The 26,495-nt window shown below is 44.4% G+C and overlaps 1 protein-coding gene across 5 annotated transcripts; it reads right to left on the bottom strand.

Moving 5' to 3' along the window:
* Window positions 1-8,168: 8,168 nt before the first annotated feature.
* zbtb18 (zinc finger and BTB domain containing 18) lies at window positions 8,169-19,585 on the bottom strand. 5 transcript variants are annotated; one of them, XM_030071013.1, is made up of 2 exons: window positions 19,131-19,585; window positions 8,169-13,367 (listed from the first exon to the last, which is right to left on the bottom strand). In XM_030071013.1, exon 2 carries the CDS (start codon window positions 13,348-13,350, stop codon window positions 11,650-11,652), a length of 1,701 nt encoding a protein of 566 aa, XP_029926873.1. In that variant the 5' UTR covers window positions 13,351-13,367; window positions 19,131-19,585; the 3' UTR covers window positions 8,169-11,649. The 5 variants fall into 5 exon arrangements, with proteins under 5 accessions (XP_029926873.1, XP_029926872.1, XP_029926874.1 ...); XM_030071012.1 differs by lacking the exon at window positions 19,131-19,585 and adding an exon at window positions 16,534-16,892; XM_030071014.1 differs by lacking the exon at window positions 19,131-19,585 and adding an exon at window positions 16,317-16,424.
* Window positions 19,586-26,495: the final 6,910 nt, after the last annotated feature.

Here is a 26,495-nt window from a genome sequence, read left to right as displayed (position 1 = left end):
GTGGAGCGCACCTTGTTGTGCCATCTGGGCTGACACCCCCCCCACACACACCCTCCCACCCCTCTTCCTTCTCCTTCTCCTCCCAGCCCATTAGGACGGAGGATTAAGGTGGTGGCAATTACAAGATGCAGCCGACAGGAGTGTACCTGGCAATGCATTTAACTGTCCAGGGGAGAGCAGGAAGGAGGGGAGTGTGAAGACGATGTAGGTGTGTGTGAGTATGTGTGTGTGTGAGAGAGAGAGAGAGAGAGACAGAGGTGGGTGGGGGGATAGGGTGGTAGCTCGACCACGACAGGAGTGAAGGAAGCAGTAAATGGAGGGGTAGCAAATGAGATGGGTGGGAAAGGGAACACGTTTTTGTAAAAAAAAAAAAAAAAAAAAAATCAGAGGCGATGGTGGGAGCAATAACAGCAAAAAAGAAACTTTCTTCATCGGCAGCTTCATCTTGAAAAATGGTGGAGTGAGCAAGTCAGTGCCAAACAGATGCTGGTACAATTGCTGCCACAGCCGCCCCCCCCCCACCTCACCCACCTCCTCCCCACCACCACTACCCTCCCCTGCCCCCCCCCCCCCTCCTCAGCCAGCCAGGGGGGGCTATGGCTATGGATGGCGCCCATATGGCCGCAGCTGATGGGGGTGATTGTCGGTATTGTTCACTTTGTCAGCGATCCTGGGGATGCGGGAGAGAGCTAATGATAATGTAGAGTGCAGATGTGCTCTGGAGCAGCCCAGTCGTTAAGCAACAACAGCTTGTGTTTTGTGTATGTGTGTGTACATGCGTGTGTGTGTGTATGTGTGTGTGCGCGCGTGAGAGAGAGAGAGAGAGAGAGAGAGTTACAACCACAGCTGCCTGCCAGACTGCCTGCCTTCTTGTCTTCAACTGGCTGAGAGGACCCTCTGGAAGACCTACACACACACACACACATACATGCACATGCACATATAATAGCACACACATGCATACTGTATGCATATGCAATATCCACACATTGCACACTCACATACACGCACACACACACACACACCTGTCAGGCAGTTTGGTGCTGATCTGCTTGGTTTGTTCATCCAAAGTGACTTCCAGTGCTGAGATATGCAGCTCCAGTGTGGAATTGGAGGTGATTTTCAGTTTCATGTGAACGTAAAGCTTTTGAAGCGGTTGAGCAGCGATACATTTACATTTTCAGAGTTATGGTATGCAGCTCTCTTCTTGTCTGTCATTCAGCGGGTTCCTATGACCGGCCTACTATTCTATTTCTGGGAGATGAAAGAGTGCGGGTTATTGAGATTATTAAGCTGCAAAACGTCCTGTCCCAGATGTTTTGTCAAATTACAGAACCTCCTCACGCTTTGCCAAGGCATGAGTCCTTTAAAAAAAAGTGCAGCACCACTGACATAAAGTGTTCAGCAGGACAGCAGGATGGCTTATCGAGTAGAGACCATCTATCAGCTGAGGAAGCAGGTTCAAAACTTCATCTGCTCTGCTGAAGTGTCCTTGAGCAAAAGTAAGTATTACACTCAGTAATGTTTACCGAGTATAGCATTTATTTGTATGCTATATGTCCAATTTGACGTGACTCAGACTGTGACTTTTTGGTGGATGAAAACATAATTTTAGCATGGACAGAAGGGCAACATGGAGGAATAAAGATGCTTTCTTAGATTTCTCCAGAATGTAAATAGTCTAAATGCATTGGAAGGGCGATACGGCAAAAACTGTCTAGCAACTTGTCAGCACAGCCATGTTTTAGCTCTCGACACAGAATCAAATGCACAGCGAAGCAGCACTTTTTGCCCGTATTATCATACTGTATCTCCAAGCACTTCAGCCAGTGATTTTCCTCATATTTTCATTTCTTCGTGTAGAACTGATCACACTGTTTGTGAGCAGCACCTATACTATATAGAGCATACCTATGTAACATGTGAACATGTTATATTAATTATAAAGTGATGCAGTTTGTGACTACAGCTTTATGTCATGATTTACAGGGCTTAGCCTACATCCAGTGCGATCAGATCTACATGCAGAAATTCAAATATAAGGGAAATCATCGGCTGAAGTGCTTGAAGACTCAGTGACATGGGCAGAAATGCTGCTCCGATGGCATATTTTCATCCTGTGTGAAGAGGCAACAAATGGCTGTGTTGACAAGTATTTCGCCTCGTTGGCCTTCCTTAAAAATGGATCCTTCTGAAAGAAAGAAAGACAGAAAGAAAGGAAGAAACTAGACAAGCTAAACACAAGTGCCTACCACAAGCCAGTGACTCGGTCATAGCAGTTCCAAGTGCATAATATCTTACTTTTGGTTACATTGCAATAAAAATACTCAACCGTACCACAACATAGATCTCTTTTTGCAACTCGGTCTCTTTCTCCCTCCCTGTCTCTGTCATGCTCTCCTCTCTTCTTCCTCTCCTCCTTCTCTCCTACTTCCCCACCACCACCATACAGATGGTCCCAAGCTGCCTTCAATAATCCAACGCACGGCCATGCCAGTACACCCCAGGCTACACCCCTGATGCTATACTGCACACACACATACACACACACACACACACATACACAGACAGTGCCAGTTCCCTAGGCAGGACCCCTGTCTCTCTAGCCCAGATTGGATCACTTTGGTTCAGCATGGAGCAGTAACACTGGGCCTTAGGGCTCTACATGGGCCTGCAGGGTCCCAGATTGGCCTGAGGTGGGGGACTGCAATGGAAAGAAGCTCTGGGGCTTGATTGTGTTGTCTTTTGATGATGACTAGCATTATTATTATTACACAAGCTGGAGCCAGCCACATGTTGTTGTTTTTTTGTTTTTTTTTTCATCATTTGCCTGTAAAACTTAAGAGGATGGGTGTAGAAAGCGATGAGGGAAGAACGAGGCGCAGAAGTTGCCGAGAGAGGGAAAAATAGTTCAATGTGGGCAAGAGGAGGGGCGGAAAAGGAGTAAGGACTGGAGCGAGCGCGGAAGGGAGGGAGAGGTTGGATGGAGGCACTGGAGGCAGTGAGGGATGGAAGGGTGGAGGCAGATAGATAGAGAAGAAGGAAGGATGGAAAGAGGGATGGGTACACAGAGGGAGGGATGGACAGTGTGCGGTGATGGGGGAGGGATGGAAGGAGGAATGTGACAGATGGGTCGTGCCTGGCCAGAGCTGGGAGGGAGCGGAGAGGTTGGCATCACAGGGCGAGAGAACACACACACAAACACACACACATATGATCACGCACGCATACATGCATGTACACACTTCAACTCCTCGGATGCACGTCTTGTGTTGTCAGGAGTGTTTTGCATATTTCCTTATTGAATTGAGAAAACGGCGTCAGTATGATAAATAGATGAAAAGATGGTGTGACGGACATGTCTTGACATATTGTTACCATAAATAGCCTTTTCTGTTTTTTACATCCGCACTCCTCCTTGTAATGACTCAAATACATGGGCCGGATTTCCAAAAATAATCCTTGAAAATGAAATCATCATCTTGGTTCATTGGACCAACGTGACCGAGGATTCATTTTTGCATAATAAAATACTTTGATAGTGCTTTGAAAATACTTGATAGTGGGTGAACACACGCACTGCACTTCAAGGCTTCTGGGTGGAGCTGCCCGTCGATGCTGATTCCAAATTAGATTTTGCCCTAACCATAGTTTTAGTAACTTAACCTTAACCTTAACTTCAATCAACATTAACTGTATGTATTAACTAATTAAGGGACTGAATCTACACCATTTCAATGTTAAAAAACAAACAAACAAACAAAAAAATGGAGTAAAACCTACCTGCCTTCAAGGTGTATATCAATGTAAATGTAAATGCATTAACAGAGGACTTGGTTTCAGCTGACTTCAACTTGATTAAATAAGAACAATTTAAGGGATTTTGTTTTGAGTAGCAGCGACACGTTATGCAGTACGCATTGTTGGCTAATACATTCAGGCATAAATCCATGTCTCCATTCTGTGTGAAATAAAGGAAGATGCAGAATATAGACACACACACATGTATCCCCAGTTTATACTAGACATTAAACAGGAATCATATCATCATTATATCATTATATTTCCACTGTCTTCCAGCAGGAGGATAGACACGACAGAGAGAATGAACCTGACACCTCCACTCCTCCACAGCTGGCCGCCTGCTACCTGGTGCTTGCTTGTTATGTGTGTGTGTGTGTGTGTGTATGTGCGCAGGCGTGCACGGGCATATACATGTGTACGACTCAGCAGGCAGGTGTAGCAGATGTCCAGCACACATACACATACACACACACACACACCTACACACACATACACACCCACAAACATCCGCTCATCCAGCAGCCCAGCAGGTTGTGTTGGTGACACTATAGGACCCTCCCTGTTTGACCCCGTCAGGTCGCCATGGTGATGATAAAGTGCTGAGTCGTGCACATGTGTCCCGGTGCCAGCAGTTTCTAACAACACCCTGAACACGCCCTGGTATTGCCCCTTATCTGGCAGACACACGCACACACACAGCTGGGGGAGGATGGCTGACACACACCGGGGCAGAAGTATGGAGAGACTGACAGAGAGAGAGAGAGGAGGAGGAGGAGGCAAGGGAGGGGAAAGGGGACACAAAGGAGGTTTCATATCTGTGTCTCGGGCTTTGACCGAAGTATGAATTCAATGAATCTGCCACTTTATCCCACATAGTGCATCTTTCTCATCAATTTTTGCAAATAATTTGCAGCAGTCATCACCGGTCGTTTGACTGAAATGTTCTTTCTCTCCGTCTCTTCTCTCTTTCATGTTGGGATTTCATGGCTGTTCCCTCTCCATACAAGAATCACACAAAGGACATGTAGTGTTTAATCCCATCTCAGCCCAGCCCTAAAGACAGACCGGCTGGAGGCCTTTGTGTATCTGTGTGTGTGTTTGTGTGTGTGTGTGTGTGTGTGTGCGCGCAAGAGAGAGAGGGAAAGAGCGTGTCTGCATGCGCTTGGATGTTATATAAACCTGTGTTCCTCGTGTGTGTGTGTGTGTGTGTTTGTGTGTGCCCTTGTGAGTGCGCCAGCGACACACTCATGTTTGCATTACCTAGGATTGTGTGTGTTGATGTGTGCATTCATATATGTGTGTGTGTGTGTGTGTGTGTGTGTGGGCTGGATAGGACAGGATGGGGTGTTTTTTTTTTTTTTTTAAAGTGCTATCCAGGGGCCCCGCTCTCACAGAGACACACAGATATTCAAGTTCAAGTTGCGTCGCCTTTTGTTTTGTTAGAAAAGGGGGGGGGGGGGGGGGGGGCAGTGGGCAGTGGGGAGCTGGCTGGCTGGCTGGCTGGCTCACTGGGACACTGTTCCCCCCACCCCCCATCCCATCCCAAAAAATATCCCCCCCGCCTCCCTCCACATCCCCGTCCCCCCACCTAGAGGGCCAGTATAGTACCACTGTATTGTCTGCATGCAGGCGGGCCGCTTGTTGCTTGCCTTCTGTCTTGCTGCGCTGAGTGCCTGACAAAGAGGCTTTTTAAAATACACAGACAATCCTCCTCGATCACTTGCACACACACACACACACACACACCGCTGCCATGGCTTTTCCTCTATCTCTCTCAGCTCCTCTGAGGTGGACCTGGGAACATTTCCTTTTTCACAGAGAATCAACAAGTCTCAGACATGAAAAGGATACAGAAGTCTTTCTACAATATGAATTATAAGGTCTGAATGCCGTTAATAATCCTTTGTGCAGAGGTAAAGTGGTTGTCTTGTCAAGGCTAAAAGCTGGAATCCTCTTTGCCGTGGCTTTTGTGAGTGTGCGATCGACTTACTGTACAAATAGCTATCTTTTTTTTTTTTTCCTTTTTCTTTTTTCTTTCTTTTTTTTCAAACACAAGCAGCAAAATCTGTGCTGGAAAAATTGGTATTTCATGGGACACAAAATCAGCAATACCTGAATGTTTTTTTTTTTTTTTTTTTTTTTTTCCACACATCAATCTCCTAGAGGCAGAGGAACAGATACACAACAACAATCAGCCACACTTGAAGCTAGCAGACTAAAATCATTTTTTTTGTTATTGAGATTTGGCAAACTTGTGTGTCTAGCAGTACACTTCTCCTAAATCGATAAAGCCTGTCCTTTATTTAGATGGAAATAGTTTATTTGTGAAGTCGTTTGAAGTTGCAAAGTTTTTATTTTGAGGAGACAAGTTGGAAAAGTGAAGATTTGGTGCAGCACAATCACAAGTCAGGGCAGCTGCAGTAAAAATGACACCTTCCCCACACAACCCAGAGATGCATGTGCAGCCCATGCATGTGCAGCGCTCTCGCTCTCTTTCTCTCTTTCTCTTCCTCTGTCTTCCCACCCCCCCTCTTTCCCTTGGTACTGGAGCCCTCCCTGGCAGCTTGGCAGAGGCCTCTCCCTCACGCAAACAGCAGAGTGCAGGGGCCCGGGCCCCAGACAGGAGCCCAAGCTGGTCTCAGCCTCCCAACATGTTGAGCTGGCCCGCCTTGGGCACAGCCAAATGGTTCTGCAGCTGCCCCTTTGTCCCCCTTCCTTAAGTAAACAAAGGACAGAAACAAATTAATGACCTACATTCACAGCAAACCTTGCACGGCCTCCTTGCAGAGGGAGAGAGAGAGAGAGAGAGAGAGAGAGAGAGAGAGAGAGAGAGAGGTCTTCTACAAGCAGATGTTCACTTATGACACTGCAGACTGCAATTAATGATCACCAAGAAGTGCATCACCAAAAGATAGGGTTTGATTATTCTACACAGCAGTTATCAAATAACTACTAGCTGCTGAATGACTGAAATAGGAGTGAATACAATGAAGGCTGCAGGTAACTTAGTGCTCACTTGTTCAGAGTGTTTTCAACAAAATAACTGAGCAAAACCTAAAAATGAAAAGAAAGAGAGAGAAATAGCTCTTGCAAATCTTCTGTAATAGTAAATCTTGTTTTACCGCAAGATAAAAAATATTCTTGAGGAATAACTTTTAAAACCATCGGGCTTTAAGTAAATGGTATTAAATACAGAGGCAGACAGAATGCATTGTGTGCTAAAATGATAGTACCTCTCTTCAAACAGATGGACCAAACTGAAACCTTTTAACACTTAGAAGTTTCCTAAACCAATATTAGGCATTCATCAGGAAGAAGACAATGTCCTAGAGATTAGGAGTGAGCTTACTGTGTGTGTGTATGTGTGTGTGTTGGGGGCTTACTGAAGAGACCATCTGTGGCAGCGCCCTAATGAACGATGCTCCTTGGCCTCCAAGTGCAGGGGCTTTTAATGCATCTGTAAGAGCAGGTTTACTGAGCAGCAAGACATTAGCTAAAGCTGATTTCTTTGCTGGAAAACTGTACTTGAAGAGCTTTGGCAGTAGGTTGTGTGTGTGTGCGTGTGTGTGTGTGTGTGTGTGTGTGTGTGTGTGTAGGTGTGTGTGTGTGTTGAAGGGGGGGTTGGTTCTCAACAAGCTGCTGCACATTTTCTCAAATCCAGCCTACGCCGTAGCCAGTGCAGCAGCCAGATATCAGGAGTTGTGCAGGCACGCGCAAGCATGCAATGTGTACACACACACACACACACACACACACACACACACACACACACACACACACACACACACACACACACACTGTGCTGGACACCATGCTGTGTCCAAGCAGAGCTCAGAGTAGAGCTGCATGCACACACACATACACACACATACACCATGATTTCCACCCACATCACAAGTCACTGAGGGACAGGATGCCAAAGCCTCCCGCACTGGCCCTTCTGGAACTCAGGGCTGTGTGTGTGTGTGTGTGTGTGTGTGTGTGTGTGTGTGTGTGTGTGTGTGTGTGTGTGCACGCTCTGGAAACAGGGCATGGTTACATAATAAATGACCAAAGAACAAATTTTCTGCATTGTTACCGTAAACAATTGCTTAAGATACACACATCAGATGATAAAATTGACGCACACAATGACAATGTTGAGCTGCGACTGAATAAATGGCAACTTAAAAAGCAGTGGAATCTTTTTTTTTTTTTTTTTTTTTTAAATATCTGCTGCATCAGATGGGGGTAACGTCGGTGAAAATATTTTCACAGATTTACAAATGAAATTACACATAACAATATATATATAAAAAAAAAAAACAGGCATAACTGCTTCTATGTGGACATGGACAAAAAAAAAAGTCACACAAGGAGTGCAATTTCAAGATTCTTATAATTTATTGCAGTTTGCACACAATTTAAAAATGTCAACAACAGCACACCAAAAAATTACAAAACTAAACACAATTAGAATTTACTCCCCTTGAGCGGAAAAAAAAAATCAAACCCAACTATGATTGTCAAAGCTAAAAATGACTAAATCTGTAAAAATAACAACATAAAAGAAAAGCAACGGAAAAAAAAAAATCTCAAGGGGGAGCAAATATATTTTAATCAAAATCTGCTTCTTTTTCCCAGACAGTGATTGTCCTTTTCAAACAGACTCACTCATTTCCTGCCCCCCTCCCGCCCCCACCCCCACCCTCAAACCCTTCTGCCTCTCCATAAATTGTCTACGACATTTGAACATTTTTTTATTTTTTTTTTTTATTTTTATACCATGCTAAAACCTCCCCCTTGTTTTTCAAGTAAGCACAGCAAAGATGATGGAGATGTCTTGCCAGGCTGGTTAGTTCACAGCGTCTTGAGCAGTTGACATCACTCCCATAATTCCACTCGCACCTCCACCCCACACTCACACTTAAACAGCCCCGACTACAGCAGTTTAAGGCGGTCAAGTACAACCAGAGGAACAGAACAGAGAAAAAAAATACAACAACACACCAATAATGATGAAAACAACAGCAGGATCGAGTGAACCCATTTGCGGAGACGCTGCCAGTGAAATAATAACGTTTCGAGAAAACGGGAGATTGGTTGATGACACGGTGCAAATTGCCGCAGTGTCACCGCACTGTTGAGTTGGCAGAGCCTAAACGTGCCACCAGATGACAGGGTGGCACAGAGAACCCCACACGTACATCCACCCCACCCACCACACGGAGGTACACACACACACACGCGCACACACACACACACAAGCACCTCGAGGGGTTGATCTTGAAGGAGTGCCAATAAGAGAAATGTGGAGCATTCACTTTCAACATCTCAGCCTATATCACATGTTGTGGATTGTATGGACGCTTACCATAATGTTGACCATTATATATTAAAAAAAAAAAAAAAAAAAAAAAAAGAAAAAGAAACAGGAGATTGAAAAACTGAACATTACACTGGAGTAGCCCCACCCAAATACAACATTCAAATACAAAAACAAATAACTTTTCCAATCACGATCAAAATATAAGACATCATTTTCTGATCAATTCATTAAATTCAAACATTTCAAACAACTCCTTCTCAATTCTATACAGTATCAAATACTGTTCCACTTTCTTTTTTTCTTTTTCTTTTTTTAATAATAAAGGCATCTTTTCAGCAAAAATCTGATTTTCATGTCATTTATCTCAAAAAGGTGCAATCAGGCATGCCAATTCTCTCCCATTCCAAAGTAAGGATTATGTTTTCAGTAGAAAACACACATGCGGGTGTGTGCTCTCGCTCACTCACTCCCACACACACACACACACACACACACATACATAGTTGTTTTATCCGTTTCACACCACCGTGTCCTATGTGAGCTGTGCTGTGCTGAGCTGGGCCGGGTCATTTTACTGAGTCAGCGCGGCCCGGCGCAGCGCAGCTTCACGAACCGGTGTGAAAAAGATATCTGACCCTTAAACTTTCAGCAGGACAGCTCAGTTTCAGCCTCACTCCTTCTTTCTCTCCCATTTCTTACTCACATCTTAGCCACGCCAGAGCCACGCACAGCACTCGCAGACCTGAAATAAGTGCCCGATGAGCGGAATTAATTAAGAAACGGCTTGATCGAGTCTAGAGGTGGGGAGGATGGAGACGGAGATGGAAAACGTGGAATACAAACATACAGCAGTGGACAAATTTAACGCCTGAGGAGGAGGAGGAGGAGGAGGAGGAAGTGCTGGGTGGACGGAGATCTTCAGTAGGTTACACTGACTAGTGATAAACTAGTCACACAAACGTGCTCATTCACACACACACACACACACACACACACACACAGGCACACACACAGCAGAGATCAGTGCATATACACACAGGCTTAAAATGCTTCATTTCGCTTCACCATCCGACAGAAACACATTCTATAACATTCTTCTAGGAGCCCAGTGGCAGACCCACCACGAGTAGAAAAAATCCAACATACCCCTTTTCACTGTCCAAGTCTAACGTTCAAAATGTACTCCTAACCACGTCCCCCCGCCCGATGCAAAAAACACAACTGAAAAGGTATAAGACAAAATCATATTGTCATGCATTTTTTTCCATAGCTGTGAGAATAATATTCAGTTTTTCAACAGACCGCACCCTGGAGTAGTATTCACAAAGAAAAGAAAAGAAAGCCTGTTGTCAAATATTTGATCAATTACAATGTGTACAGTAATACAGCAAATTCACATTTTTTTTTTTAAATATACAGGTTTGGACGTCATGCAACAACAGCAGGTTCCATTAAAAAAAAAAAATGAAAAAGAAAAAAAAAAACAAAAATAATAATAATAATCATAATTTAAAAAATTAATAAATGATTAAGGTTTTAAAACTATAGCGTAACAATATACAACAACCTTAAATTAAATACCTTTTTTAACAAGAGATGTTTTAAAGACTGCCAGCTAGATTTAAGAAAAAAATTCTATAACAACAACAACAATAATAATAATGATAATAATAATAATTATAATCATTTCTAAAGGTCTTCTCAATTCTTAGAAAATACTTCAAATTGACTGGAAGTGAAAAAAGGAGGCTGTGCATTGCATGAGTGCCATCAGTCTGTCAGTTCCTCAGCTTTCCCCTTAACACACAACACCAAAGAGCTAAACAAGAGAAGCGGGGAGCGCTTCGCCAACGACACCTCCATGCCAGTAGAAAATAAAATTAATACACACAACACACACTCTTAACGCACACAAACACACGCTCACACGCGTCAGGTGAAATTTTGCCCGAGTAGTGCAGTATTGTACACACACGTCTTCAAACAGTGTGTGTGTGTGTAATGGTATTGACTCATGATGATCACAGTACCCGTTTAGTGTATTGTAATGTTTTTTTTTTTTTTTTTTTTTTTTCACTTCAGTGTGTTTGACCTGAACTCTTTCAGTGGGTTCGCTGTCTAAGGAACTGGGACCGTTTCCGCTGGCCAGTGTTTGGAGTGTTGTGTCTGAGATGAAACACAAACAAAAGTGAAACTCTTTAAAGGCAAGATGTTCTCACCGGGACCCATGTTCTTAGACACAATAAAAAAAAAGCAACAAACAGAACTGACACAAAATAATTATAAGAAAAATCAGAACTGAACAGAATAAAACAAAGCGACCCGAAACAAAACAACAAAACTCAGTAGTAACATTTTCATGTGCTATTAAAGTGCAATTGAATGAGATTTGCAACGTACAAGAAACATAACTGATTTCATCCCTCAATATCAACCCTCGCCACCTCTCTGCCACCGCGTCTGGCCTCTCTGCCCTTCCTCCCTTGCCCTCTCTCTCTCTCTCTCTCTCTCCCTTCATGCGCCCAAGTAGTCTCTGTCTACTTCCACAGTTCCTGGGAGCTGTCCTCGATCGCCCAGTCCCTGACATTGGGCAGTGCCAGCGGTTCGCTCTTCACCGACAGCGAGTTGACCAGTTCGCAGTGGAACTTGCGGATGTGTCGGTAGAGGTCCCCCGACTGCGTGAAGCGCCGTTCGCACCACTTGCATGCATGCGGCTTCTCGCGTGTGTGTACCACGGCGTGGCGGCTGAGGTTGTGAGAGTACTGGAAGCTCTTGCCGCAGGTGGTGCAGGTATATGGTTTCTCGCCGGAGTGTGTCCGCTCATGGCGCTTCAATGTGTACATGCAGGAGAAGGTCTTGCCGCAGATGGAGCAGGTGGGCACGTTGACGTCTCCGGCGGGCTTGGAGCGGATGCCCTCCTGCTCCCTGAAGTGGGAGCTGAGGTGAATCTGGAGGATGTGCGGGGAGGGGAAGACCTTGTTACACAGCGGGCACATAAAGATCTGGGTGTGGGGCGCTGACAGCATGTTGGAGACGTAGGGCAGCAAGGAGCTATCCATGCTGGCCGCCTCGGCCTGGGTGCGGTCGCTGTCGCCCCCCAGCATGTCCTCGTCCTCTCCCGCCGCCGGGGCCTTTTCCTCCCTCTCCAGCTCGGTGGCCAGAGATGCTTCGCGCAGAGCCGACAGGTGAGCTTCCAGGCCGAGTCTCCGCTGGGCCGACAGAGGTCCCCCGACCCCGTGGTGGTTGAGACCCCCGTTGGCACTCGGGCCTGTTGCCTTGGTGATGCCGCTGTGCTCCATGTCATAGTCCCCACCCCCCAACTCCTCTTCCTCATCTGAAGCCACGCCCCTCTCCACCTTGACCCTCACGGCCAATGGGCTCTGCAGGCTGTCTGGCGTCGCTGCCCCGCTGAAATACGACTGGTGGTGGTTACTGTGGTTGCTACCGGCGACCGGCTTGACCGACAGGTCCAGGACGCAGTCGGCCGCATCTGTTGACACTCTCCTACCCCGCCGACCACCACGAGAGCTCACCGAGCGCTGGGACCTCTGGGAGAGAGATCCGGTGGAGCTGGTGGGGCTGCCGGCTGGGGAAAGCAGCTTCCCTCCCTCGCCCAGACCTTCCCCACTCTGCATCTCAGCCTCCCCGTGCCCAGGGCTGGCTGCAGCTGTGGCCGGCGTCCCGGGCCTCTCTGTGGAGGGCAGCCTGAGCCACAGAGCTCCTCCCTCAGCCTTGCTTCCATCCTCCTCTTCGTCGCTGGGCAGGAGGTCGGCGGTGGCGGGCCGGCCCGTGGAGCCGTCTGATAAACTGTCAGCCTTGTCGGAGCAGCTGGATCCGCCGTCATCCTCCCGACGTGTGCTGTCTGCCTCAGCTGTGGCCTTCTGCTTCAAACGCTTCTTACACACCTTGACAATGTCATACATGTGCAAGTAACTGGCTGCCGCCAGCACGTCCTCTACGGGCAAGGCCTGGAACTGCAGTTTTCCCTCATACATGAACTCCAGGAGCAGGGCGAAGGCCGGGGCCGTGACGATGTCGCTGTTGAGGTGCACCACGTCTCGCTTGTCCAGCTGGTCCTTGTAGAAGAGGTGGAAGTACATGCTGCAAGAGGCCAGCACAGCGCGGTGGGCACGGAACTGGGCATCTCCCACCAGCACCGTGGAGTCGCACAAGAAGCCCTGGTGGCGCTGCTCACTCAGACACTGGAGTAAATGTCTGCTGTGGTCTGGGAACTCCATCTTGTCGTCCTCATAACCTGCAGAGACGGAGACAGAGAGGAAGAGAGAACATTAGAGATAACCCTGATGAAGGTCTCATCAACTGTGATGAGATGATGGATTTTTAAAAAACTGTGACACCTATTCACTTGTATGAAGGTAAAGATGCATGTAAGAAACAATGAAGACAAAAAGGCAGGCTAAAGGCAAAATTCACAAAAATATCTTAAATGCAGATAAGATAAAATAGAGATATTAAAAAGAGAAGAGGCAACTTCATTTAATTTCAAATTTTCATTATCCCCTATCATGTAATCTTCTGGCAGTAAAACTTAAGTCAGGTTGCATCCATATACATATTGATAAAAACTTACAGAACCTGACAGAAAACAGGGGAAATTCAAGTTAAACATATTTTTGTTTATCGTTTTTTAAAAGCACAAAAATTGTGCATGACAAATGTTCATAAATGAGGCACATTAAAAACACAGAAAAAACAGTGAGAAAAGAAACAAATACTAGAAACACATATGTCTTGAGACATAAAAAACTGATTGTGGAGAGGAGGAAATATTAGCAATAGAAATACACCAAGAGAAGGTGGGGAGGACAAAACCAGGGGGACAGAAGGAAAAATAACAAAAAACATAAACATAAAAAGTGCAATAATATTACACGACAGAAATCCAATTTTAAAAATGTCATCTGAACAATCATTAATTCCAAAAAAATGCGAAACACACACTTGCAACGATCACGTAGGCAAGCGTGCACACATACAATATACACATAAAACCTTCACATTTTGACAAGCAAAGGAATATGATTAATATGTTTATATTTGCTTAGGTTTACAAGTTCTGACATAGCCATATGTTTCGGTAATCCACTCGCAATGTGAATAATAATTCTGCTCCCAATCCCTGTTTTTGCCTGTGAGTGAGAATGAACTAAATGTCCTAAACAATATGCAGGTAACAGTAAAGTCGTACATAAACGCCCGGGAATAAAAACACACAAATTGTCAGTTTATTTCTCCTTCCGCCATCACATCTATTGCAAACTTTATTTAAATAAAGAAAATATATTTAAGAGGGAATATTAAAAAACACAAAAGATAATTACTATTAAAACCTGCTGTAATATAACCATAATCACTGAAACAGCTTTTACCTTCAGAAAGCTAAGCGTCTGATCCTTTCCTACTCACGCCACTGACTGTCTATCCCTTCTCTCTCATTCTCTGTAACTCCTCTGCCTGCACTCCTGGATTGTCGCTGCTCCTACGCTGGTTATTTTTATTAACCCACTTTGGCCTGGCCTGGCACAGCCCCTTTAGGTAACCGGCTTTCAGCTGCACACACTGTCCTCACGTACACAACACACACCTACCAGCCTACCTACCAACCACCTCCACAGGCTAAGTCTAGCAGGAAAACTGGCCTATCGAAATAGCACTGTTGAAAAACAAAACAGCTTGTCCCTCATTTAACCTGCAAGCGCCAGCTTTAGTAGTAAGATTAAAAAAGAAAAAGAAAAAAAAAACTCTGGGATAATTTTATCGGCTTGGTAAAAGAAATGAAACATCAAATTGCTGCTTAAAGCATTTGCACAACTAAAGAGGAGAATACTGAGAATAAAATGAAAAATGTAAAATCATGATGTTTAAGTCCCACCTGTTAGCCAAGTCGATTTGTCCTGCCTGAGAAAATACATGGGTCCCGCTCTGCACTGTGTTAACCAAAGCAGTTAAATCACCTCATTTGAATGAAACTAAACCAAGAATGTCAGTGTGTGTGACTGTGTGTGTCTGTGTGTTGTGTGTGTGTGTGTGTGTGTGTGTGTGCACGGCTGCCTGGTTCAGACTGCGTTTAATGAGGGGGCTTATGGGGACAAGGGTGAACCACCCCCCACCGCCTTCTCCAGCCAAACCCCCCCTCCAACTCCCTCCTTCCACACACACACACACACACACACCACGCCAACCCCCCCTCCACACTCCGTACCCCCAATCTGAATCTTACAAGAAAACCCTCGCACATCCGTCCCGTAGTAGAAGCTGCCCTCTTCCTCACCCCCCCCTCCACCCACCACCACCCAGAAGAGAAGATTTACAATACAATCACTGTAAGTGCCCTGCTCGTCACAGCATCAATCCTAATCCTTAAAGATGGCTAAAAATAAAGACGGCGATGGGGAGGGAGCTGCCGGTGCAGCTCAGGAGGGCAGCAGCTCGTCACCCGGCCGGCCGGTCAGCCCAAGCAGGGGTCTGGGAGAGACAGAGAGGGGCAGGGAGGGAGAGGGAGAGGCTGGGACGGCCAGGGAGGGAGGCTTACCCACATCTGATCCAGCTGACGGGGGCCATATGGCAGCTGCTAGCCAGATAAAGAGATTAAGACTAGGAGGGAGTGCGATTACAGCTGTCTAGCCAATTCAGGCAGCTCAAATCTGCAACTTCTAAATTAGTCTCCTCTACTCCAGCCGACAGGAGGGGGAAGAAAAAAAAAAAAAAAAAACACCCGGCGCAAGCCAGCCGGGTTGAGGAGACTGCACATGTTTTCAAGTGATTTTATAGCAAATTAGATTTAACTCAAAAAGGTCAGATTAGCGGGGATGATTTTTTTCTTTGCTCATAGTTCGACTTTCTATTCATATTTTCTTTCGCTCAAATTTAATTAATGAAAATCAGACAGCGTTTTTAAAACTCTAAATATTAGTAAAAAGTTTTTATATACGTATTACAATAATTTAACTGACAAGAGAAAAATGAGTTAATATTTCTCAGACAATTTTTTTTCCCAGCTGTACAACTAATCAATAAATCAATGACCCAACCAAGTGACTTGCTGCTCATCCTAACCATACATCCAACAAAGTCTGCATTTTCAATGCAACTCTCTCTACTACAACCTAAACACACAAACAGCGACTGCAATTACCTCTGCAGACAGACAGCACCAACATGAATTTACTACTGAAGCACTCACCAACAGTTTTACACACCGGCTTTAACAAGACACACTGGAGATCCCCAAAACAAAACTACTCCGTTATCCCAGACTCTCTCTCTCCGTCTCTCTCTCTCTGTCTCTCTCTCTCTCTCTCTCTCACACACACACATACACACACACACACGCGCACACACACACACACACACACACACACACACACACACACAGACTCACATGTACATACAAACAGTACCTGCAGCAGTATGCATCAACTTGATTAACTCCACTGTAGCAGAATAGCTGGGCTCTGGCTGGGAATGGCTGTATCTCTCTCTTTCTCTCTTTCTTTCTCTCTCTCTCTCTCTCTCTCTGAATCAATGAGTGGGTAGAAGAGGAGAGGAGAGGAGAAGAGGGAGGCAGGAAAAAAAACACGCTGCTCAAACTGCGAGGGACAGATGCAAAGTGGAGGAGATGTTGGAGGGGGAACGAGATACCACCTCCCTCCTCCTCCTCCTCCTCCTCCTCCTACTCCTAACTGGCGCTGATCGTCAGCCACACACACATGCACACACATACACACCATACACACAACGCGCAGACACACGGCACTAACTCTCCCAGGCTGCCGCTGAGGCTCACAATAAAGGACTAGGGAGGGGTGGGAGGGGGGGAGGGATGGAGGAGGAGGGGTGTGTGGGGCGGGGGTGTGGGGGGGATGGCAGCCTGTCAGCTGCTCTGACATCATCCTCAGATGGAGATGCTACCTCCAGCTGTGCTCTTTCTACAGCCATATGCTGCCTCCTCTACACTCCTGCCACCAGACTCCTCTTTCATTCTACCACCACCACCACGCAACTTTGTCTCTCTTTCTCCCTCGCGCTTCCCCCCTTCCCTTTTTCTATCTCTGGGAAAAAAGGTGCGATTAAATGCAGCGGGTTGCTGATTTGGTTTTGGGGAGAAAAAAAAAAAACTTTCCTCACTAATTTATGCCCCCCACCAACACCCACAACTACCACTACTATCAAAGAAAAGGAAAGTTTGCAAAATATAGGTCTGAGGAGTGAAAACTTTTTTTCTAACCTAGTTTCGAGCCCCTTTTCTTGTGTTGTAAGAATTTAAACACAACGAGTCCCCCCTCCTCTCTCTCTCCTTCCAGTAACTATAAACAAAGGCCAACACAGCACATTTGCAACTGACAGACGCAGGCAGCTGATATTGTTTTCCACTTCTTTACGGTTCAGTGCCACTGCCTTGTCTTGTATTCATTCATTCACTCATTCATTCATCCGTCCATTCCCCCCTACTAGACCAATCGGACAATTGACAGAGAAAAATGAAATAAAGAAAGAATGGGAACAATCGTAAGACCTCATGAGTGAAATCCTAAACAAAAGGTATACAACCCCTTAATAAGCCGGAGAAAAACTTATTACATTCTTCCATTTAGTGAAAGTGGGTAACGTTTGTAGCGTGCGAAATTTCGGCTCATCTCATTTTATGCCAGTACCAAAGAAAAAAACTTTTTCTTTTGCGTGCGTTTATTACTATCCTAAAATAATCCTGGCAATCCTATAATACTTCATGCAAGGACACTATACAAATATCACAGCAAACTACAACTTCCTGCTACAATGACATTGTAAGAGAGAACAAAAAATAATATATCACACCAAGTTCATTATAAACTCACTACTGAGTGCCACAAACACAAAATAGGTCCCTATAGGAATATTATAGGCTAAGAACATAAACGATTTTTGGTTAAAAACAGGCGTTAGCGTTTTGAAACACAAGGATGTAGCCTACACTGTCATCTCAACAAATTACAAACATCTCTAAAAAATAAATTGAAAAAGTAAGATTCTCCGATAAAGAGGCGGCTGAACTTACAAATTAAAAAAAAGTAATGCTTTTCGCTGAAACAGTCAAACTCAAAACTTAAACTTAGTAAGCTAAGGCAAAAAATGTTGCCCTGCTTCTGAAGGCGGGGACATACAATTATCCAACTTTAACTTTAATTAACTTCACCACTGGAATCCGTCACTCCATCTCAGTTAGCATCTTTAATTACAATGTTATCAAGTCCTGGGAGATTGGTTGCTACCCAGGATCCAACAACACTGCACCCACCGCAACACGGATGCACTTGTGTAAAATTTGGTTTTTACTTCGAAATAATGTCATTGAATCGTTATGCATTTTTTATGACACTGATTTGAGAAAATGAGATTCCGCACACATACTAGCGAGTCGGCACAGTGTAATAACCAGGTTCGCATGAATTAAATGTCGATTTCTAAACTTCATTTGATGCAGCCTAAACTGTCAGCCGGAACAATAACTTGATAAATATAAAACTCCCACAAGACACTGTTTACAGGTAGTAAGGTTGTCGCCAAACAAATTTTACAACACCAGATTACAATCAATTTCCTTACCAGCACACACATAACAGATAAACAAGCGCACGAACGAACGAACCAACACACACACACACACACACACACACACACACACACACACACACACACACACACACACACACACACACACACACACACACACACACACACACACACACAAACTGACCCACGCAGCTAGCTATAGCCCGATCATGGCTAACAAAAGTAAAGCGAACAGCCTACATTATTAAGCTATTTACAGTTGTGCAGAAGGCCCCGATGCTATGACAACAGCTGCTAAAACACCGCCAAGGAAGAGCTAACATAGCAACTATTTGTGTGTGGAGACAACAGAGTATGCTAAGGAAGGTTTAGCTACTTTTTCCCCTCCGTAACCCACCCTCTCCTGAGCCTCCTTTAATCGGACTCTGGTATTAGAGGCACTTACAGACAACAAGGTCCACCGTCTTTTCCGCTTCCTTCCGTCAAATCCCTGTTTTTTCGGAGACAAAACTAGATTGACTTTAGACTAATTTCCATAACAAGCTGCCGAGGCGAGCAGGCGGAGGGACGGGGAGTCTAGCGCGCTGCGGCGGCCAGATGTTTCCGAGCTGTTGCTACTCAACTCGGGCTGGAAAGGAGGCGACTTGACTGGCACGGCGCGGAAGCCAATGGAGCCGGTGAGGAGAAAAGTGAAGGCAAATTGGAAGCGGCCCTCCAACACAAGAGAGGGAGGGATATGTCTTCTCGGCGTAGGTTGACACCAGGCAACAACAGCAGCACACAGTGAGAAGGCAGGAAAGAACAGGGCCAAACCAACTGGTTCTGTGAGTGCGAGGCGGACTGGCGCAGCGGAGCACGAGCGAGTGGAGAGCGGCGCGGTGCGCCTTGGGTACTGTAGTCAAGCCTCCGCCGGCGCAGGGGGGAGGAGTTGGTCTGAGCAGGTGCACCACCTTGACCGGAAAAAAACTGCCGGTTTCCGGGGGTTTGGGGCGGTAGAGCGTTTTCTGTTGAGTGGTGACAGAAATTTTTACTAAGTAAGACCGAAGAAATAACAGCGGCAATTTAGGATACACTACTCGTTACAGGGAGAAGTAATAGCAGGTGCATCATCTCCAGAGGAAAAACGTTGTTGTGTTGCAGAGGTGTAGTAAGGGTAGTAAGGCATTATTTGTAGATCGCCATCTGCAGCCTATTATTAGTGAAACTGAAACAATAGTAATCTGTTACTTTTGATCTACTCGTTACTGGGGAAAGTAGTCAGGTTACATTCGTGTTTCATTACTGGCCTATAAGTATATTTCACTTTCAGTAGGCCTAATAGCCAAGTATCACAGTCAGCAGTTCAGAAATAGGTAGGCTATAAGTCTTACTTTTTATCGCCCTTCAAATATCACTTTGAAGATGGATTATCCACGCTATCCCACAACAATGAGCCTATTTGTTTTCCTCATAAGTCATCATCTCACTAAAATAGCCTAGATGAGAAATGGCAGAAAGGTGTACTTCCGCTGGGTGGAAGTCGCCTATTCCCACCAGCCTGCTTATATTTCATGGAGCAAAAAGACTGCAAGAAAACTGGACACCAGCGGTGTTTGGTTCGCCAGGCCGCTTACAGAAGAGTTATGATTTTTGCAGGCGAGAGAGGATTGGATCCCTTGCTGGGATTTTTACGGGGATGTAGCCTATTATAGTCTATGGGAAAGTGTAATCGAATTGAAAGACATTAATTACTTTTGAAGTGAGAAGGCCCAGCTTATGAGCTATTAGTTTTGTGAGGGACAACCAGCAGTGGATGCAAAGAGAGGCGACGACAGTGACACAAGATCCCAGATCCAGTCACCTCCCCAAGTGGGCTACTTCTAATTAGGCCAAAAACTGGCATTTTCGAGCAACTTGTAGATTTTCTGTGCCTTCTTGGGGAAAAAAAAATCGACTTTAAACGGTGCTCTTTAGAATCAACAGGTTGTTGCATGTTGTCTGTTTCATGCTCAGCTGATGAGGTCTTTTTCCAGCGCAGTAAAAAATAATAGAGTGATTTCACTTTGTGCAGCTTTGTCATTTATCACTGCAGTGATTATCAGGACGCTTTATGTAGGCCTGCAGCCCTGTCAGTCTATCGCCTATAACCTTGACCGTCGCTTTTACGCCTGTTTTGTGGGTCTTTTTTGTTCCCAGTGTTCAGGAGCCTAATAGTGGAAACACTTGTCTGCAGCTTCTTCATATTAAGAAACAGAACAGCAAATCTGGGACACACCGAGCCAGTGCTACCCCTTCTCCAAATAAAGACGGGATCTGTTTCACAGTTATTAAGAAAGGGATATTCAAAATGTTTCTTAGGCTACGCAAGTGCCTCAAACTAGGGTGCAGAGACCCCACGGGGTCCTTCAGGCTATCCAAACAGGTCCCCGGCTAAATGAGGAACAATTTAATTCCGCTGTTAGGCTATTTCACAATTTCTGAATAGGCTGAATCTGATAACATACAGTAAGATCATAGCCTAAAAAATCTTAGATGTTTGCAGAATATTTAAGACTATCACAGGTTGGCTCTCACCAACTAGCCTACAGTATAAATTCTGTATTAGATCATCTCGGAATTACAGGGACAAAACCTGTAAAAACTGGCGACTGTGGTCCAAAAACCCTCACATGAAAAAGGTTAGGGTCACCTAGTCTAAATGAATATATCCAGATAGACTGCACATCCGATTTCCTTTCTCTCTCTCTCTCTCTCTCTCTCTCTCTCTCTCTCTCTCTCTCTCTCTCTCTCTCTCTCTCTCTCTCTCTCTCTCTCGCTCTCTTTTTTTTTTTTTTTTGCCTAAGTGAATCTAGATAGTCCTATTTGCATCCCTAAATCCGTCCCAGTAAACTAATTGGCGTTACTAATAGATGACTGGATAAACTGCAGCCCTGTATGGTAATGAATTCACCCGATTCGGTATCATAGCTGAAGGACTTGTTAAAATGCAAATGAAAGATGACCCCGTTATGTGTCTATTAATTTGGGGATACACGTTACCAGCACATCACAATGCGCCCCTTGTTCACATAAGAACATACAATTAGGCCCGCGGGCAGGAGCAGTTCAGCTGTAGGCCTACAGAAAATTGGATTTAAGAGCAGACATTAGCCAATTTGAACAATAAATATAAAGACAGGGCTATGTGGGTGAAAACTTCGGCTGATTGGAGGTGCTATTCAGTGGGTTAAATTACAGCAATGAATGTAACCCCGTCCCTCTAAAATAATTTAATTGCGATGGCATCAGTGGGCAGAGTTGAGAAAATGCGATGTGTGGCCATGAAGACACACACACTGTCAGATGTTCTCTACTTGAGCTCCTGTAGGCTACTGAGAGGGATGAAATCTGCTGCGTGTGTGTGTGTGTGTGTGTGTGTGTGTGTGTATCACTCAGTGAATCCCGTGCGATTTCATAAACTTTTCTCACCGCTCTTCTGTTCCACTCTCTGATCCACATATTGTTTTGCTACTGACAGATGCCAGACTATAGCGCCTGTGCCAAAAAAGCAGAGCCGCCTGATGTTTGAAATTATATTTACTACCTACCCCGTCCTGCCTATTGCTCAAACCAAAGACAAACCAGGAAAGAGGCAGGGAAATATGAGAAAATCAGAAGCAGTATATCAGGGATTCACAACTCCACTAATGACAAAAAAACTCTGTGTTTCTTAAGTGTCATTGTATTTTTTTAAGGTATAAAATAAGCCACTAAACTTGTATCTAGAGCCTTTTGATTCATGTCATGATGCACATCTGATACCCCCTGTTTAATCAGTTCTTTGTTTGTGTAATAGGTTTATTTGGTTTTATAATTTTAGATCATCAATCTGGTAAACACATGCTTCCAGTGATAAATTATGAATAACTAATTTAATTTTCATACTGTGTTACCACGGTGTGGTACATCCAGCAGTTTATTTGTATTTAGCTGGTCTTCTACTTTCTGCCTCTTGAGGTCACTGTAGCTTCCGTGTTTTACTCGCCCCCCCTCCCTCCCCAACTAACACATACATACATGAAGTGTCTCTCTCTCTCTCTCTCTCTCTCTCTCTCTCTCTCTCTCTCTCTCTCTCTCTCTCTCTCCTCAGTGTCTGATGGCATGCATTGATATGGTTTGTATTTCTTATTACTTTCTTATTAAAGTGTGGAGTGGAAAATAGCAAACTGTTTCCTTGTCATAACTGCAATGTCTGAAACCAGACTGACATAGCCTACAGTTTTCAGTGAACAGGACTGCCAGTGTTTATAATCAGGTGCTGGTCGGTCGCAGGAACATCTCAGTGAAGACAAAAGTTAACCACTGTGCACTGAAATAACTTTACTGTGACTATATTGGGAGTGAACATACAGATTTATTTTGCAATTTTATTATTTATACTTCTACAAACTGCCTTTTTAAAAATTTATTTATGACAAAAATAGTTTGCCATCAGCTCTATCTGTTGTACTGAAACTAATTATATTGTTCCTTCTTTTCTTTTACTTGACTGGGTGGGAAAAGCAAACTTCCTTGCTACGTGAAGGATTTACAGTACAATGCAAATCCTGCATGTTGCAAATACCACATTCCAATGATATTTTAAATTGCTAAAACACTAAACTCAAACTGAATTTATGTAGCACATTTTGTTCAGTAAAATACAATGGGAGAGAAAAATTAAAGACAACACAAAAATATAGAAATAAAAATAAAAATGGAATAAAGTGAAAAATAATAGTCAATATAGTGACGTATAAATGACAGGGGAAAAGAAAAGAAATGAATGTAGAAAACAGAAAATTTTAAATGGGAAGTCCCACATTTTGAAGATGAGTGAGATATTGCACTGCTTTTGTAAATTACAATCAATCTGCACTGTGTCTATTTAACACACAATATTCATAGTCCAAGGCCTGTTGGAACAAACCTACCTGCTAAAAGCAAAGCTTCGGTGCCCCAGTGGCTCACTGGTTAAGAGTGTGTACCATGTACCAGGGCTTAGTCCCGATTGCAGCGACCAGGGTTTGAATCCAACTTCAGGTCCCTTGTTGCATGTCATCCCCTCTCTCTGTGTGACTGTCAAATAAAGCAGATATGCCAATAAATAAATATAAATAAATAAAAGCAATGCTTAATAAGTGAATTTTGAGACAGTAGGGTCTGCACTGAATTAGCATCTCTCAAATGCAGTATGAGACTGTGAGCTTGGTTCATATGACAGAAAGTGATGTGGCCATACTTATAAAATGTTCTTCATATGGTAAAAAGTAGTCTTCATTACATTCCTGATGTGGGGCCCAAATGTTATATCATAGTCATCGATAACATCCAATTTCTTTACTTGAAATTTTACATTTTATGATAAAAGGGTTTGATGTGAAATCAGTTTCTCATGCGGATGTTTTTGCTCTAATCACTAATACCTCTGTTTTGTTTTGGCTTGGCTGAAAGAAGCTGTGTATCACCCCAACATTCATATCTAAACTGCACCTTGTGAGAGCTTCTACAGATCTTAAGTAGTCAGTTCAATCCAAGATGTAAATTTGGGTGTCATCTGCATAGAAGAGTAAAATAACGTCATGCTTACGGATCATTTCTGCCAGAGGTGGTTTGTATAGACTACATAGCAAGCCCTGGACAGAGTCAGGTCTGTAAAAATAAGATTCAGGAAAGTAATAATGCAGATGTTTTTGGGTGCAACATGGTTAGGGGGTGCATTTCCAAGTCATTTGTACCTTCTTCTGCATTTGTAGTACACTTGTATTTTGTGGTACACTGAGAACACATTCTGGCCATTCCATCCATCCATCCATGAGCTTTCCAAACCTCCGCTAAGCAATCCTCCATAGCTCTGTGTCCCAAGGCTTCCCTCATCATGCTCCTAATGGAGGCATGCAAGAGGGGAGAGACTCTGGGAGATGCTTGCTGGCTGGCTGACTGACTGAGGAATGGGAAAGGAAGGGGGGCAGACAGATGTTTGATTCTCTGCCCTGGGGGCGATGAGATTAAACCGTCCTCCAAGGCAGAGAGAGAAACAGAGAGAGAGAGAGAGAGAGAGAGAGAGAGAGAGAGAGAGAGAAGTGCACATTTGCGTTTCCTCTTCCCTCTCCCTCCATCCTAGACATCCACCTCTTTTTTTCTTGCTGAGGTGAGCAGCATATCCAAACCCATTATACACCGAGACACCCTAAATACCACAGGACCAGGCTGTCACACTGTTGGCTCCAGGGAAAAGGGAGAGGAGGGACAAAGAGAGGGTTAGTCCAGCAAGTCTAGTGCCTCAAGGAAAAGACCCTGTGTCATTTATAGTCAAAATAACTAGAGCCATAATACACCTGTAGACATATGGGTTCCACAAAGCACGAGTCTATAGAATATATTCCAAAGCATGTGTCTGTAAATGCAGTGAAGATTGAAGACCAAGATATGACATGGCAGCAAATATATCTAGATGTGAATTCACAAAGCATCTGGGAGTAGAATTCCTGATCATTTTGGTTTCATTATGAGACAGCAAATAGAGATAACCCCAGTGTCAAGAAGGAGCCCAGGCAGGGTTTACCACACTCTGTAAATGATGTCTTTACAGCATAATGTATATTTTGCAAATTTCGTTTGCAAATTGTAGGGATTTAGCACTGGAACTGGGGGAAAGACAACATCCCCTATAACATTTTCAGCTCTCAGCTGGGCCCAAACACAAATATCCCACACAACCACATGGCATAGATAGACATTCAAAGACAGAAAAATGTAGGATAAAACATGCAACTATATGCTGCATTACAGCTTTATGGAGCCCCAACCAATCCCCGGCATACATTAAGCCAACTCCTACAAAGGCCCAGCTTATGAGCTAACGCCAACTTTTTATGACACTTTATGCACACCAGCGCAGGACTGTGTCAGAATTTCCTATTTCCTAGAAATATGCATTTTTATTTTTTTTAACAGACTGTGGGAGGAAGTCCGTCCATATAGTTTAATGATCTGATAATCTGGCCCAGTGCGGCTGCTGTTGTAGGCGGTCTGGAATGCAGCCATTTTGACTGAGTGTAAAATATTCATGAACTATCAATGGTAGCCCATCTGATTGGCTGGGGAACAGCTGTTGGGTCTCTGTGCCTCTAGAGGTGCAGCATCTGTCCATTTGGGGAAACTGTGTATGTGGCTATGTGAGAGCATACTTCAGTTTACGCGTGTGCATGTGTGAGTCTGTGTTTGTATTCATCCATGTGATTGTCTGTGTTTGTGTGTGTCTACGTGTGTATGACTCTGTGTGTGTGCACGCATATTTCTACATGCATGTGCATATTAAAGTGCACATTCTTGTGTGCGTGTGTGTGTGTGTGTGTGTGTGTGTGTGTGTGTGTGTGTGTGTGTGTGTGTGTGTCTCAGGGGGGCTAGACATCAGGAGAAACAACTGTGTATTTAACTTGCTTATCTCCAGATGGTGGAGGATCATCTCAGAAATGATCAAAAAGCAAGTCTGGGTTTTATCAGGATCTGTGCTTGTCAATCAAATTTCCCGCACACACACACACACAGCATGAACAGCACTATAGTCGGCTACACGATGTGTGTGATGTGTTAACGTGAATCTGTCTTTTGTACAGCAGGAAAAGCCTCTACCATTCTATATGTTTATGTCAGCTTAGCAGTGTGTGTTTGAGTGTGTCTGTGTGTGTGGGCTGTTCGCACCCGTGCGTGTGAAACTCACAGAGAGCTGTGCAGCTTTGGCTGTGGTTGTATGATGGACATCTGGAAGCTAAATTGGTTAATGGCGCCTCCAAGCCAAGAGCCAGCCGGC

This window comes from Myripristis murdjan, chromosome 15, assembly GCF_902150065.1.
Source record: "Myripristis murdjan chromosome 15, fMyrMur1.1, whole genome shotgun sequence".
NCBI lineage: Eukaryota > Metazoa > Chordata > Actinopteri > Holocentriformes > Holocentridae > Myripristis > Myripristis murdjan.
The sequence above is the reverse complement of the archived record's forward strand: the minus strand, read 5'-3'. Positions and strand labels throughout refer to the sequence as shown.